The 16,111-nt window shown below is 40.6% G+C and overlaps 2 protein-coding genes across 2 annotated transcripts; both read left to right on the top strand.

Annotated features, from left to right (window-relative positions):
- Positions 1-221: 221 nt before the first annotated feature.
- On the top strand, positions 222-4,863 carry GTF3C6 (general transcription factor IIIC subunit 6; the record flags this gene model as incomplete). Its single annotated transcript, XM_079550746.1, has 6 exons — positions 222-278; positions 1,015-1,095; positions 2,243-2,306; positions 2,857-2,901; positions 3,429-3,542; positions 4,355-4,863. The coding sequence occupies 6 exons, from the start codon at positions 222-224 to the stop codon at positions 4,651-4,653; spliced, it is 660 nt and encodes a 219-aa protein (XP_079406872.1). The 3' UTR covers positions 4,654-4,863.
- Positions 4,864-5,268: 405 nt separating this feature from the next.
- RPF2 (ribosome production factor 2 homolog) lies at positions 5,269-15,808 on the top strand (the record flags this gene model as incomplete). Its single annotated transcript, XM_079550030.1, has 10 exons — positions 5,269-5,291; positions 5,496-5,628; positions 6,368-6,405; positions 7,082-7,121; positions 8,618-8,699; positions 8,803-8,879; positions 10,045-10,144; positions 14,257-14,359; positions 15,335-15,479; positions 15,629-15,808. The coding sequence occupies 10 exons, from the start codon at positions 5,269-5,271 to the stop codon at positions 15,806-15,808; spliced, it is 921 nt and encodes a 306-aa protein (XP_079406156.1).
- Positions 15,809-16,111: the final 303 nt, after the last annotated feature.

The following is a 16,111-nucleotide window of genomic DNA, read 5'->3' as shown; positions in this document are numbered from 1 at the left end:
ATTTAACATTTTAATTAATGACGTTGGCACAGCGAGTAGGAAGGCACCCTCGGCACAAGCCAGAGGCACGGCAAGCGTAACGACAGCGCAGCGACGAAGCGCCTCACGGCCGCCTCCTGCTGGGGGCACGGACAGGGGCGGGGCCGAGACCCCTCTAAGATGGCGGCACCGCGCCCACGTGGTGTGCGCTGAGGCGAAGAGGCGGGGGAGCGGCCGGCGACATGGCGGCGGTGGAGGGCGTGGAGGGGGGCGAGAAGGAAGATGCGGGCGAGGTGGAGGTCGGTTTGCGTGTTCCTCGGGCTCCTCTGTTTCCCGGGCACCGGTAGGGGAAGGGGCGCCCCCTTGGGGCGTGTCTCGCCGGTGTGCCTGGCGCCGCCGCTCGCGATGGGCCGCGGAGCCGGCTGAGGAGGGCCGGGGTGACGTGAGTTCTGGGCCGGCCGTGAGTCGGGCACAGAGCGGCCGCGTGTACGCTGCGTGCGGTGGGTCGCTGCCTGTGCAGCGGCCGTGTTCTGAAAGTTATGTCCCTGCGGCTGTTTTTTGGAAAACACTGTTAGTGGAAAGCGTTTTTCCGGTACTAGCGATCTTCTTATCCCTCTTAAAGCAGCTGTTTCAAGCAGTATTTGCTTAATTTTACCTCTCGTTCTAGTATGCCTTACCTTAGATAGATATTTAACGTCTGGAAAATGTGTTTTTAAATGTATAACCGGTCACATTGTTATAGCTCACACCACTTTCCCCACGTTGATTCTCATTTTTCCGAAGTAAATGGCTTTTCAAGGGTGAAGCTTCCTAGCTAGGAAGAAAAAGGTCAGGCAGGCCAGGTGTAAAGCAGGTGTCTGATGGAGCAGTGGGGAGCAGCATTCCCCTGGGTGTTCTCATGTCTGCCATTTCCTGTGGGCTGGATGCAGAATAAGCTGTTTTAGGGTCCGTTTAGGCTGAAGGTCTGTGTCTTTGTGTTTTTTTCTAGAGTTCAGGTACATCAGTAATAGGTGCATGTTATAACTTATCTTGTAGGAGCAGCTGGTGATGGTGGAGCTCTCGGGAATTATTGATTCAGACTTCTTAGAAAAATGCGAAAACAAATGCAAGATTTTGGTGAGTGATTACAGCACAATAGGAAAGGGGTAAGTGAGTACACAAGTCAACAACAGAGCAGGGCTGTTTCCAAATGCCTTGAAGTCAATGAAATTTAGATAAAATCTTTGGTAGAGAGTTACATGACTTCTCTTGGCTGCGCTTGGCTGCGGGTTGTGGTCATTCTATCGGAAGTAGCATGTTGTTCCTGAATTTAGGAAATACTTTCAGAAGTATATTTCACACTGGAACGGGTTGCCCGAGGAGGTTGTGGATGCCCCATCCCTGGAGGCATTCAAGGCCAGGCTGGATGTGGCTCTGGGCAGCCTGGTCTGGTGGTTGGTGACCCTGCACATAGCAGGGGGATTGAAACCAGATGATCATTGTGGTCCTTTTCAGCCAGGCCTTTCTATGGTTCTATGAAGTACGCATACATTTTTATTATCCATTCTGTTTTTAAGTTCTTAGTTGAGTTTTTAAAATCATGTATCTTAGCGCACCTAAATAAGTGCGAAGCACATTTCTTTAAATAACTTGGACAGGCAAAGGCTGCATGTTTCTGCATTGCACTGTGTTCTTGCAGATGTTGTCTGGCTAATTCTATTTACTGTGAATGTGAAGGATAATCAGACCTTTATTATATGTTGCCAGACACAAAGGTGGAAGCAAACATCTTAGTGTGTGCAATTGGTCAGACTGTGTGAGGTGGTAGAGTCAATTTTGAAAATATTAAATAAGGAAATGCAGTCCAAATTCATAAATTATCCACTGCTGGATGAATGTGCTTTTATAAGCGGATTGGTTTCGTGTGTCTGACCTAATTCTCTTGAAATGCGTTACAGTGATGATTGATTATTGAATTGGTCACTGAATGAGTATGTGCTTTTCAACAGTGTTAATGGGGTGCTTATAAATATTGTGCTTTGAGATTCTCTTGCAATGCTGTTAGAAAAGCTTTAAATAGCTGCATTATATGCTACTCATGCCCAGTCTACCTGGTCTTATTCACAACATAAGCATTCCTTGAGACTGTTGATATCGTATCATGGGATAACTTATAAAAGCTGCTAAAGCTACAGATTCTGCTTTGCGTTGTGCTCAGCACACTTTGGTTGTACAGTAAGAAACGGACTCATGACATGTCCTTTTTTTTCCTGTTTCTTTGTAGGGAATAGAGACAGAGAGACCCATTTTACAAGTGGACAGATATGTCTTTGCAGGAGATTATGAAGGTAGGAAAAATAAAAGAATCTCTCCTTCTTCACATTACCCAAAGAACTTTCTTAACATTAGTCTTGTTTATCACTGCTAATGGAGGGTATGAGGCAATGAAGAACTGAAGATCTTGATGATGTCTGTATAATAATAGAGAGCAGCACCATCTAAAATTGCCACACATCCAGTACTTATTTACTGGAAAGTATGCCTGGACTTGATTCTGGAGTGTACCACCTGTTACTTCTGAAGGGAAAAAATATGGGGTATAAGATGTCCTGGAGTAGGTGTTTGCAGTCTCCTGTATAAGCAGGACTGACATGCTGTGCAAACTGTGGCTCCTATTTGCCTTGTGGGACATAACTGGGAAGAAAATGATCTGAAACCCTCTACTGTACATTCAATGACAGTGATACTGCTATCTGTTTCTGAGTTGGCAAGTGGTTAACAAAGGCTGGGCCTTCGGGTGAGGCTGGAAATCAGCATTTCTAGAGTTGTGACAGTGAGTGCAGTATCTGTGGCTGATAGAAATTAGTGTCTAAGGCTATTTCACTTTGTATTCCTTAGATGCCCTGGGAACCTGCGTGTTTTTTGAGGAAAACACAGAGCATGGTAATGGTAACAATTTGATGTCCTGTTTATTGTAAAAGCCTGTGAGATTCAGAATAATCATAGAATCATAGAATGGCCTGGGTTGAAAAGGACCACAATGATCATCTAGTTTCAACCCCCCTGCTACATGCAGGGTCGCCAACCACCAGACCAGGCTGCCCAGAGCCACATCCAGCCTGGCCTTGGATGCCTCCAGGGATGGGGCATCCACAACCTCCTTGGGCAACCTGTTTCAGTGTGTCACCACCCTCTGTGTCAAAAACTTCCTTCTATATCTAACCTAAACCTTCCCTGTCTCAGTTTAAAACCATTCCCCTTTGTCCTATCACTATCCACCTTCATAAACAGCCATTCCCCCTCCTGTTTATATGCTGCCTTCAAGTACTGGAAGGCTGCAATGAGGTCTCCAGCACCACTTAGCGCCCTGCTCTGGACCCATTCCAATAATCTTAGTCTTGTTTCAGCTGATAGTGGAATTCACTATAATGATTTTCTTTTGGGACTTGTTTTTCCTCCTCTCTTCATAGTAGATGCTGAAGGCAACCAAAAACTACAGCTGAAGTACAAGTGTCATACAATGAAGAAGTTGAACATGACACGGACGCTTTTGACAGAGAAGAAGGAAGGAGAAGAGAGCATTGGTCAGTGCTCCTGCTCTGATTCATAGAGTCATTGATGGGTCAGCTTTGAGTTGAATTTTTGATTAAAGAATGCAGAAATTAGAGGAGCTTCCTTCTTCAGGCAACAAATGTATACGTAACAAACAAACAAAAAAACCCAAGCAGATTCCTTCTGCTCAGAGTTGCCTCCAGTATGCCAGTAGGAGATTCCTGCAGAAGGATGTAAGCACTGGTCAGACATATGCTGATATTCCCTGGTATGCTTGTCTGTCATATGAAAGTGTTGGCACTTGTTCTGAAATCTGAGGAAATACTTTTGCACTTAATAGTTTGTCTATCTTGTCATTACGACATTCCTGTTTTTCATTACTCTCTTAATTACCTTCCTTGGGACTGCTCTCTAGATGCTGAGCTGATGACTTCAATGAACTACACAGAGTTGTTCAAGTACCCATTTTTTTTCCTGACTGACAACAGAAAAAAAAACATTTGCTATATTTTATATATGTCTTGTAAGTTTGTATGTCTAGTAAGTTTAGTCTGCACATTGTTAATTTTTCAACAACTAAGTTTCACTTAATTTTAAATAGACCTTTCTGTTATTCGTAGCCCTACTTCTCAAGGAAAATTAATGGTATCAATTCAAGGAGAGACTCAGTGCAGAATTAACATTGATCCAAATTTTTTGAAAGATGTCTTTATATCCTAAATGGTTCTTTTACTTACATGTTAGTTTGGCTCAGCATTGATAATCTGTGAACAGATGATTATTATTATTTTTTCCTAGCTTAACTCTTTTTCTCACTAATGCTGATTTTCCTTCTTTGCATCAGGTGGTGTGGAGTGGTTACAGATCAAGGACAGAGACTTTTCCTACAGCAGGCCAAACACGATTTGTAGCTTTCTGCACGAACAGGAAGATTCTGAGGAGTCAGCTCAGGCTAGAGATAAATTAACTGAGGAGGCAGAGGGGGAGGTGAGTGACAGAGGAAATTCTGACATGAACTGTGATCTGGAAAAGCCCTATGACTTGGAAGCAGATGCTTCTTCTGTCCCTCTGCCTGACAGCCCTGCTTCTGAGGCAGAGGATTCTCCTTCTGGAAGCGCTGCCTTAGATGATGCCCCTCCGTGATACCAGTTCTTGTCTCTTCAGAATCTCTTCACTGAATTAATGGGCCAACGACACAATTTTTATTTTACCTGAGCAGTCTGTAGTGGGAAAAGCTGGCATTGTGTTCTTACATTCCTTTCATGTTTGGATTATACAAGGGAGATGTTTAGTGGTTTTATTTGTTTTTGATGCTGATTGGAAACGTGTGCATCTCTACCTCGAAACTGAAGAAATAAAAAGACCCTACCTTTGAAAAAGACGGATGTGTTGTATATCTTGTCAAAAAGCAGGAAAAAGAATCGTGGTTTAAACTGGATGTCCCGATGTGGCATCCCCTTGCGTCGTGCTCAAACTGGGCTGCTCTGCCCACGTACTGCAGTGACAGAGCAGACAGCTGCTCGGCCGAAGGTCCGTAACGCCCCTCAGCGGTGCGTAAGCTGAGCCACGTGACTCAGGCGTGGCCCCGTTTCAAAGCCACGCTTTCACCCGCCACGGCTTGCAGCCGGAAATGTTGCGGCTCGGGTTGGTTCGCGCGCTTTGGCCGTGCTCCACGCGCATGCGTACTGCGGCGGCCCGCCTCCTCGCGCCGCCCTGGATGCCGGATGTGACGCAGCGGAAGCTGCGCGTGGGGCTGCCATGGACGCGCTGGACCGGGTGGTGTGAGTGGGGGCAGAGCCGCGAGCGGCGAGGAGAGCCGCGTCCGAGCTGCGGGAGTGAGGGTGGGACGGGGGAACCGAGAGGGCGGAGGAGGAAGGCCGGCGTCTTGCTTCGGCCGTGGCGTTTCTCATTTGTATGAGCTCCGTGCACCTCGTGTAGCGCTCCACTTAAGTAGATAGGTTTTAACTGTGAATTTGTTGTTGCAGAAAGCCCAAAACCAAGAGAGCGAAAAGGTTCCTTGAGAAGAGAGAGCCCAAACTTACAGAAAACACAAAAAATGCTATGCTCATAAAAGGAGGAAATGCAAACTCAACGGTGACTGAAGTGCTTAAAGACATTGTAAGTCGTTACCTACCCATCCAGTGAGATGTATTTATTTTCCTTGCACCTTGACAGAAATCTCGAGTTATTCTCATTATTTTTTTCTATATCTAAAGATATGCTGGACCTTGTATCACTTTCAATAAGGAGAAGTGTTGCAAGCATATTTGAAAACAGGGTGAGGTGCATGGTTGGTACCGGGCCATGCAGCTGAAAGCCCATCCAAGTCTCATAGGCTGCTTGTGTATGTATTAATGCCAAGTGTTCAGCCCTGCCAAAACAGAAACTTGCACATACTATCACAGTACCTGAAAACATAGTAGTTACACGTAGTAGCTGTTCTTGTGCTATTTTCTCACCACACTTTGTCATTTCATTGCTATGTTCTGCTGATGGTATTCAGATGGCTGTTCATTCAGTGTTTTTTTTTGTTTGTTTGTTTGTTTTGTTTTTTTGGTGGTTCTCCCCCTCAGGCAAATGGGCTCATATTACGTGGCTTTGATTTCAGTTGTTTCTTAGTTTGTTTTTTGATTTCTAGAAATAAATCCTTCTTCTGTTAATTGTGATCCAGAGTCAGGATTGCCACAGTGGAGGGTTTTATTGTGAGCAGACTTTTAGAGCTGACTTATTTTCTAGATTGATTTGCACAAACAATTATACTATTTATTGGGCTCCTGTACGTTGTATAGTTTAAGGAAAAGCAGTGCTGTGCATTTAGATGTATTTGATGTAACACGTTTAACTTTGTCTCTTGCAGTATGCTCTGAAGAAGCCTTTTGCTGTGATGTATAAAAAGTAAGTGATCGTGTACGTTTCAGGACTTGTTAATTTCCAAGCACAAACAGAGATGCTGGTTAGCATATGGGTGTGAACAACGCAAAGGGTTACAGAAGGTGGCTGAGATTCATCTTATGTTTTAGTAGACTGGAAATCAGCAGGACATGGTCAGTGTTGATGTAGAGCCATTGTTGATGCAGTTCTGTGGCAGATGTTAACAGAGCAGGATTCAACAGACTTGGGCAATTGGCTTCCACAATTCTGATCTGTGTAAACAGCTAGCAAGGTTCTGTCAGGTAGGTAGATAGGCTGCTTATAATGACAGGATTAATCTTGCTCCAAGTGGGAAGCCATTGTCTGTATGAATGTGGGATAGAAGCATCAACTTTAAGAACTAAACTTAACGTTGGATGAACAAGCAGTAGTTCATAAACTGTCATTGACATGGTTGCTGTGAAAGTTGAGTTCCAGGAGACAGGAATCTTGGAAAAGTTTACTTAAAATGGCAGTGGCAGTACTGAGGATTACCTGGCAGTATAAATATGGCCTACATTTTGAACTAACACTGAACTTCTAGTGCTGCAGTTTGCAGCAGAATCCAGAATCTTATCAGAAAAATAACTGGAGTGCTTATCTCAAACTTTACAATTTTTTTTTATCCCCACTTCCCATCCCCTCCCTCACTTCCTGTCAGGAAAAATATTACCAGGCCTTTTGAAGACCAGACATCATTGGTAAGTATAGACCGTATCTTTTCTTATGAGATCTTTCAGCTGTGAAATCACGAATAACATTTCTGGAGGATGATTTTCTGTTACACTATCGGAAGTTTGATGAAAAACAAGTCTGTAATGAATCTGGATAAGCTGAAGGTAGAATTACATCTAGATTTATGGTATCATAGGCATTTTATTCTTCCATCTGCAAGACAGAATCCCCATGTTGTGAGGATGTTGTTTTTACCTTACTTGTTTTTCTAAACTGACAGGCAAAATTAGGAAAGTGTAATACTGTTATAAGTAACAGTGCTTGATACAAAAGGAAGAATTAAGAGTTTTATTTTGGTTTCCTAGCAGTTCACTTGAAGTGATGAAATATCTGTCATAAAATCAGTATATATTCAACAAAACAGGAATGGTGGTGATATATGGTTATGGTTCTGCATTAAAGACAGAAATGAGTTATCTCAAAATATGATCAGTGGGAACCAAACAACTTGATTCAGTAACTTGCCCTGTGCTACTGCTGGCTCGTGTATAGGAAACAGGGATCAGCGTTCCAAAATGAGGGGCAGTTGTTAAAACAAGTCACTGAAAGTGCACACTGAAGTTGGGAGTTGGGGGCTACAGTAGTAAGTAAATGTGTGTATGAAATAAAAAATCATGTAGATGTGTCAGGTAAAAACCTTTTTTCTTAGTGGAAGGTGAAACTGTAGGCAGCAGGAAAAATGTGCAACATTATTAGCTGAAAATTAACTCCTTACAGGCACGTAGCTGGATGATTTAGCTCACAGCCATATAGAAACTAGCTATATTCTAGGAAAACATGACAGCTAAAAACATTCTGATGCTTCTGGTCATCACTGCATCTGCATTCTTAGAATAATCAGTGGAGCTGGTCATCAATAAGTGTATCAGTGAACAATCAGAGAGATACAGAAAAGTGTATTTTTTTGTTTTGAACTTGATTGCATACATTTTTTTTAAAGTCAGTTTAGTGGTGCATGAGATGTTACAGTATAAATGGGACACATGTTAGGCCTTTGAGTTTGTTGCGTCTCTTTAATGAAGTACCATGCAGCTGTTAAAAATGTTTACAGGTGTCAAAGTGAGGTAATGAAGAGCTGTGTGCACAGGTTCCAAGGGGAGTCCCCTGCAGGTCTGTTCTTTATCTGTCTTCAGTCAATGCTTTTCTGGGACCTGGAGGCAGAGCTCAGTGCTGAAGTGTGATTTGTAATGCAGTTCGCCCAGACAGGGAGGTGTCTTTTTGACCTCCCAGGAATGAAGAGCTGCTGGCAAGGCAGAGTATTTTTATGAGCCTCTTAACTGCTGCTGTTGGTGGGAGGAGATACGCAGGTTCTTCTGCTTCACAGCTGCTAGGTGTAGGTATGGGAACTGTGGCACTTTTCTGATAAATGCAGTTCTTAGAAGCAGGTTGTGTACTGAATATTTTAAATGCTTACGAGGTGAAACTCGTGATTTATCATTTTTTTTCTCTTTCTTAATTGTAGGAATTCTTTTCCAAGAAATCAGATTGTTCTTTGTTTCTGTTTGGCTCTCATAACAAGAAGCGACCCAATAACCTGATAGTAGGTAATGTGTCTGCCTTGGGTTGCTAATTGGATAGAAAGTCTAGATTTCAATAGATATTTAAGTGTTGTCTTCATGTTGGTGTGGTTTTCCTTTTCTTTTGCAGGTCGCATGTTTGATTACCACGTGCTGGACATGATTGAGCTAGGCATCGAGAACTTTGTATCCCTGAAAGACATCAAGGTGAGGAGTTGATACAGACTTTCAGTGACATCTACTGGTGGGTTTTGTCGGTGCATTATCGTTTTCTGCGTCTTAAAACCAGAAGCTTTTTTAAAGAAATAGTTTCACACTGTACTCGAGTATTGCTACTTTGTATTTCCTGTCTTTAAGGCTGTATTTCCAGCCTTACTTTTATGTGCTTTTTCTTTGGTTTGCATATGGCAAGCTTGCTGTAAGCTTCCTACAACTTTATTTACAAATTCTTTTTTTCAGACTTGTTTTATTCCAATTTTTTTTATTTTTAATTACTTGCATGTACACAATTCTTTATTCAGGTTTTGTTCAGGGGAGGTTTCTGTATAAATAGGCATTTTTCAAATCTCAATCACATTAAAAATCAGATGGTGATCCAGCTGCCAACAAATACTCTGGATAGCAGCGCTTACAACTTTCCCACCCCATTACATCTTTACTGCTATGCAGCTAATCTTTCTGGAGAATTAATCTAATAGAAGGTGAACCAGTGGCACAGGGGAGAGTTTATTCTCCGGCTGAATTATTTTCATCAATGCAGCCAACCGTGTTGGTATGACAATGTTTTGAAGGTGGAAAATTTATTAAAAGTGTTCCAAATACTTCAAATGCTGCAAAAATGAGGAAAGTTTATGGCCCTTGCTTTCACTAGTTTGTTGCAAGGCTGTCCAGAGATAGAGCGAAAAAAATTCACTTTTTATAAATGTGAACCTTTTCCTTGAAGTCAGATTGTTTGTAGTGTTTATGGTGGGGAAGTTCTAATCAAGTAATTGTGTACGTTGGTCAAAATCAGAATTTGGTGGTTGACTATTCTTTTGGCTTTTCTCATGTACTCTCCAGTATCAAAGTACAGCAGATCTGTTTATCTCTAGTTTTTTTGTTCACAGTTGGGGTCAGATTAACATTTGTTTTCACTGCAAGGAGTTATTTTGCATGTTTTATATGAATATGTTTTTAAAACCTGGTAATACAAATCAATTGTTTAGAAACATCTTTCCGTATGCATGTCGCAAGAAAAGAAGTTGTCTGTTCTGTCTAGAGATTACAGTCACCATTTTTCATTCAGTGTTGAATGGATAACCAGCCATTAATACAATAATCAGTTCCCTAATACAGTCTGAATTTTTGTTGTTTTAAAATTCTTATCCCACAGAACAACAAATGTCCTGAAGGAACAAAACCTATGTTGATATTTGCTGGTGACATGTTTGATTTAAATGAAGAATACAGGAGACTGAAGAGCCTTCTTATTGGTCAGTGTATTATTATTTGAGCAGTGGGATCTCGTAAAATCTGTCGCAGTATGATATTGGGAAACAGTGGCTTGTCAGTAACTGTTTGCTCCTGTTTGACCCAGAAGGAAACCAAGAGGAGAGACACTTGTAAATTTCACGTGGCATGAAATTAGTTAAGTAATCATCATGACTGATGAAGACAACTAGCCTAAAAGACCCCAAAGTTGAAAATGTATGCTCACTAATATTCACAGTGTTGATTGTGTGGGGAATTTTGGCATTTTTCAAAAAAGTATTTACCTTGTAAATTACACTGCTACATTACTTTCCTGACAAAATGAATATCTAATTTTGAATCAGTGGATTAATTTCATTAAGTGGGATGTTTTTGCTTACAGAAAATGTTGATATAATTGAGCCTGTGTTTCTATTATGAAAGCATTTTCTGTTGGAAATTTGGCCAGTTCTCACAAAAGTGCCATTGATCTGAGTATTTGGAATGAATGCGTGCATTAAAAACTAGCTGTAAATAATAGCTGTGCCATAATGTCCAGGCAGGCTGAGATCTTAATGGACGAAATGACTTGAAGTGTTTTATTCTACCTTAAGGTTGGAAGTGTCAGAAGTTAAAGCACGCTTTAACTTCTGACTTCAGCTGAGGAGCTACAAAAAAATAATGAAACTTCTTAGGGTAACTTCCTAGGACTTGCAGGTCATGTGGTGCAGTGTCTCCTCACACTTAAAAAAAACCCAAAAAACAAAAAGGTTGTTACAGTGGTGTGTTTTTTATGCTTCATAACAGCTTTCTTAACAGTATATTACTTCTATAAGCTTAAGTAGAAGTGAAACTGGCCTGAGAAGAGCAGGCATGTTCTTCCAGTTCCATTCTTGTGTTGTACTGTTTCATAATCTTCCATGTTTGTAAGATCTTCCTTTTATGTAAATAACGATTGGACTCCCTTTTCTAGGGAAACAGACAGAATCATTGCTTTTTAGAAAGTGACCTTAGATTTTACTTTTTCTCACTTGCTCTTTTGATTGCTTAAAGCAAGGTGTTTCATCTACAGTGAGACTAAAAGGGAGCAGAAGAGAACACTTCTATCCTTTCTATACAGCTGAGTGGTCCTTGGGCATATGAAAGACTAGTACTGTGCTTATGGACCTTTGAAGTTGGGTGACCACTGAACATGAAGATTAATGAGTTTAATGCATATTTGTGTCACTGTAAATGAGTATTTACATTGCAGGATGTACCCACTCTGTTTTCTGAGATGTATCTTGTTCCAACACCTGCGCAGTGTTGGTGATTCGCATCCAGGTGTCTTCATCTACCCCATTATCAAGCAACTTGATACTTTAAATAGAAGACACGCATCATTAGATAGTTGCCAAAGAACTGGCAAGTCTTTCCTGTCCTCTTATTTTGATGTTCACATGTCATTTCTTCTGTTAATTTACGTGTAATAACTCTCTTGTCAACTGTAGCCAAACACGTTGCATGTATTCCAAGTACTCCAGGTCCTGATGTTCTGTTGACTTCTGTGAGGAACCTAAATGAAAGACAATAGATAAAAAGGGAAGGCTAAGTCATATGAAGACTTGAATCTATCAGTAACCAATTAAAATAATTTGGTTGATAATTTGACTGCTCTTAACTGATAGGGGAGAACAGATTCATTCTGTTCCTGCACAAGATAGTGCTTTTAAGCTCAGACTTCATTTCTAAGAAAGAAAAACGCCTTTAACAACAGCAAGTAGTTTGTTACAGTATTAGATCTGCTGAAATCCCAGTGGGAATATTAGATAGCGAGCAACTTCTTGTTGCCCAAGCAGTGTGATGCTGGTGAACAACCAAGCTTTCATTGGCTTTTGTGCTACCAAGAGGGATTGTGCGTGTTAGGAGTATCATCTTACAGCAGTTTCTTTATAGAATTAAAAACCAAGGGTGATTTACTGTCTTCATGTCAAGCAAACACTGTAGCCAGCTTAAAATGTGAAGTGCAAGAATATATTTAGAAGATAGAAATGGCAGCTGAATTTGTTTTTTAGAAGCCTGGAATGTAAGACATGCTGTTCTTTCTCTGTTTTCATTGTCTAACAAGGTAGTAGGACAGGAATCCATTTTCAGTGTAAGTTCTTGGAACGCAGTTCATGAAACTCTAATAACTACTTATGCTTGCATTTATGAAGTATTTCTTCCCTTAAATTGCTGCCTGCTGGCTAGTTTGCTGTTGCATACCACTTTGGTCCTAAAGATGATTAGGCATTACATGGCTTTCTTATACACTTTCTAAACTGTTGATTTGTTGAGACTACTACAGTTTTAGATTGGCTTGTTCTTCATACTGCTGGCCTCACACAGACTTTTGACCATCCCAGGGATTTTGGGTTCCATCTGGTCAAGAAAGGGGATGTTTGGGGAAAAAAGTCTGGAAAGTCTGGGATAGAGTTTAAACTCCTCTAATGCTAATTGTAGCTTCAGAGGTTACAGTATTGTCACCTTCTGCGTATGAACTGATATAAGAAGTGTATAGGTTAGTATAATTTGGGTTTGTGAAGCCCTCTGCAGAAAAAAGTAAATCAGAAGTTCTGGAAATGTGTTGAGGGAGAAAGAACTGGGAATGGAAAGAGAGGAGAAAGCAAGATTCTAGTCCAACTAAAGCAAGAGATGTAAATTAAGAAACATTAAAAATTTCAGCTCTTTGGGTGCACTGAAGTGTAAGGTTTCTGCAGCTGTTGAACGCTGCCAGGAAACAGAAATTCCTGACCACCTGCATTTGTTTGGAAGAGATCATCCTGTGGGTAAAAGGATGTCTGATGCCACAGGAAAATGCTAAAAGAGAAGTGTTGCCAGTAGAAGTGCTGTAAATGTACACTTGTGAACCCACAGAGCACGAGTCAGAGGGAAAAGTACATGCAAAAAGTGAACAAAATATTTTATTTGCAACTTTTTCTCCATAACTACGAACTCAACCCAGGAGAGGAGGAGTGAGAGTATTTAACTGACCAAGAAAATTTCCTGGCTAGACTCCAACTGATACATGCCAGCAAGACTTTGTTTTGGATGCCATTCCAATGCTGATACTCTTGAAAAAGCTAATGGAGGAAAAGATGACTAGCTGAGGAACCTGAAATGAGACAGGAAGAGACTGATGTGTTTTGCATCTGTTAGCAGTTCTCCCATGTTTCAGCATTGCACTGTTATGTTTATTAGCACACCTTGTTCCCTCACTCAAGGTCACATTCTTTTTTCCACCCCCTGCATCTGCTGCACAGATTGCTGTGCTTATTTCAGGCACTGATTGTACAGTACTTTTCATAGCCTCACGTAAAATGCTGACTGAAGATGGCTTATTTTATATTTAACTTGTCTTTCGGTGTTCTGTTTGCAAACTAAGCAAGTATTTCTAGTGTTTATTTTTTATAGGTGTGTTTTGCGTATTAAATAGAGAAAACATTAATTGTGATGACAAATATCTCTTACTCAAAGAACATAAGTTCTTTGTTGTGGGGGAGGCTTGAAGGAATTTGCATACCAAAACCTTTCTTGCCCAAGTCACTGAGAGGGAAGGTAGATAAGATTAAACAAAATAGTTTTGTTCTGTTTTGTACAAGTCTTTATCGCTTCTTTATGTTCTTCCAAATCTGACTCGGATTAAGAGTCTTGAGTGCTGTCTTAAAAACACATCTGAATTAATGGCTTCTCCACACTGATCTGCTTAGCTGAACGTGAATTGGCCCAAACATAAAATAAGATGCATTTAGTTTTAAGACTTTGTAGCTAAAAAATATAGAGGGATAGACTATTCTGCTACGTCAATCAGATTGTTAACACAGAATTACTGCTCTGAAAGGGTATTTGTTCTTGTCCATGCACTTGGGTTTAGATCCCATGTACGTATGTTGCTTCTGAATTATCTCTGGGAAGAGTTCCTCTCAGGATTCCTACACGCACTTGGTTTCACAAACAAAGACCCTTTCTGATACCATAAGAGAATCTTCAGAAACAAGGGGTTTATCTCGCTGCTGTTATTTGGATCCATTATGAAATGAGCCAATTTGTTACAGTTGTTTCCTGGCTTTGTTTTCAGTCAAGAAATTGGACACTTACTTTTAAATATTTTTTTCAGATTTCTTCAGAGGTCCTACTGTGCCCAACATTCGTCTGGCTGGGTTAGAACACGTTCTGCATTTCACAGCTGTTGATGGGAAAGTTTACATGAGAAGCTACAAGTGAGTGTGCATTCTATCCGTGTTTGCTCTTTAGGTACGCTTGTCAAGCTTTCCCAAATTTTAGCCTGTAATTCTGTAATTGAACTGCCTGGAGCAGAAGCGAACTGCATTTAAAACATGTGCTGTGTAGAGGTATTCCACTGTAACTCAGAGTAACTTGTGGGGCAGAAGGAAAGCACTTAAAACCTAAATGTATTCATTTCTTCCTTGTTGAGCTCTTCCTTCTAGCTAGGAGGATCGTTCTCTCATGGTTGGACTGCTAAGGTGTTGCAAATTAGACCTGGGGATGAATTTGGAGTACCTTTTCAGGCTTCATAGACTTAGTCTTGTTGTCAGGCTGATTTCTGGGACTCTGTTGAAGAACAGCAGGCAGTGTGCTGTAGCCAGAGATACAGAAGGGAAAACAGGAACATGCAGGATGAGATAATCTTTCTTCCTGCGCTGGCATTTGCTCTCACAGTTCATGGCCTTTCCTTTGTGGGCTACGAGTGCTGAAAATGTGTGTACTCTGTGTGACTTTGATTTCTCTTGTAACAAAAAAAGCTGTCTACAGTCTCATTCTTCAACAAACAAAAAACAGTACACACATAGCAAAACAGCACAAAAAGAAAAGCAAATTTCTTGCCCGGGGCTCAGAGCATTTTGTAGTATATGTTCTTTCCCTGTTTATTAATACACAGGGCATTACTTTGATTTTATGGAATGGTGTGGCTTTTTAGGGTAGTATAATTGAGTTTTAACAGTTGTAATCCCATTTTAAAAAACCAAAAGCTAAACAGATCATATTTTAAGTGTATTCATGTTTTGATGGAAGTGAATTATAAATTCTTATTGATAGACATCTTTCTCAATAATAGAATTAGCAGTAGCAGTTGTTTTTAATGATCTTCCCAACTGCAAGATTGAAACTGCCCTTTAGGAAGACAGATAAATATCACAAAGGACAATGTTGTTGTTTTTGTTCTTCTCTTCTAGGGTGCTTCTGAAGAAATCTGGCTGTAAAATACCAAGAATTGAACTGGAAGATATAGGACCTTCATTAGATTTGGTTATGAGGAGAACACATTTAGCTTCAGATGACCTTTATAAGCTATCTTTAAAACAACCCAAAGCCCTAAAGGTAAATACCTTGGGATCATGTGCATCCTTTGTTTTAGGCACTTGATTTGGTGGCTTACTGGTGATGATTTTACAGGCAGATGCCTGGCTTCTCACCACAGCTACAGCCACGCTCTGCTCAGAAATACTGATGATGTTCTTCCCTTACAGCCTAAGAAGAAAAAGAACATCTCCCATGATGTGTTTGGTACAACTTATGGTCGAATCCACATGCAGAAACAAGATCTTAGTAAACTGCAGACAAGAAAAATGAAGGGGTTAAAAAAGAGACCAGCAGAGAAGTCGGTTGAAGATGGTGGTATTAGTCCTAAAAAGACAAAATCTGTGTGATAGTGTGGAATAACTTTGAAAACTATTTGTATCTTAATTTTTTTAATGTAAATTGTAATATAAAAGTGACAAACACAAAGGATTCAGCTGCCTTTACCTTTGGTTTTATATTTAAAAAACAAAACAAAAATTTATTTTCTGATTTGTCATTTTAAAGGGAACATTGAGTTACTGAGCTTTAGCTTAGAACCTGCTTATTTAGAAGGGGGGGAAAAAAAACAAAAAACACAAGATGTAACTTGTTTAGTTTTCCAAAGCTGAATATTTATTCTCTTGATATGAGCAAACATGTGCTGGTTAAGC

The sequence above is a fragment of the Tetrao urogallus genome, assembly GCF_951394365.1.
Source record: "Tetrao urogallus genome assembly, chromosome: 2".
Taxonomy (NCBI): domain Eukaryota; kingdom Metazoa; phylum Chordata; class Aves; order Galliformes; family Phasianidae; genus Tetrao; species Tetrao urogallus.
The sequence above is the reverse complement of the archived record's forward strand: the minus strand, read 5'-3'. Positions and strand labels throughout refer to the sequence as shown.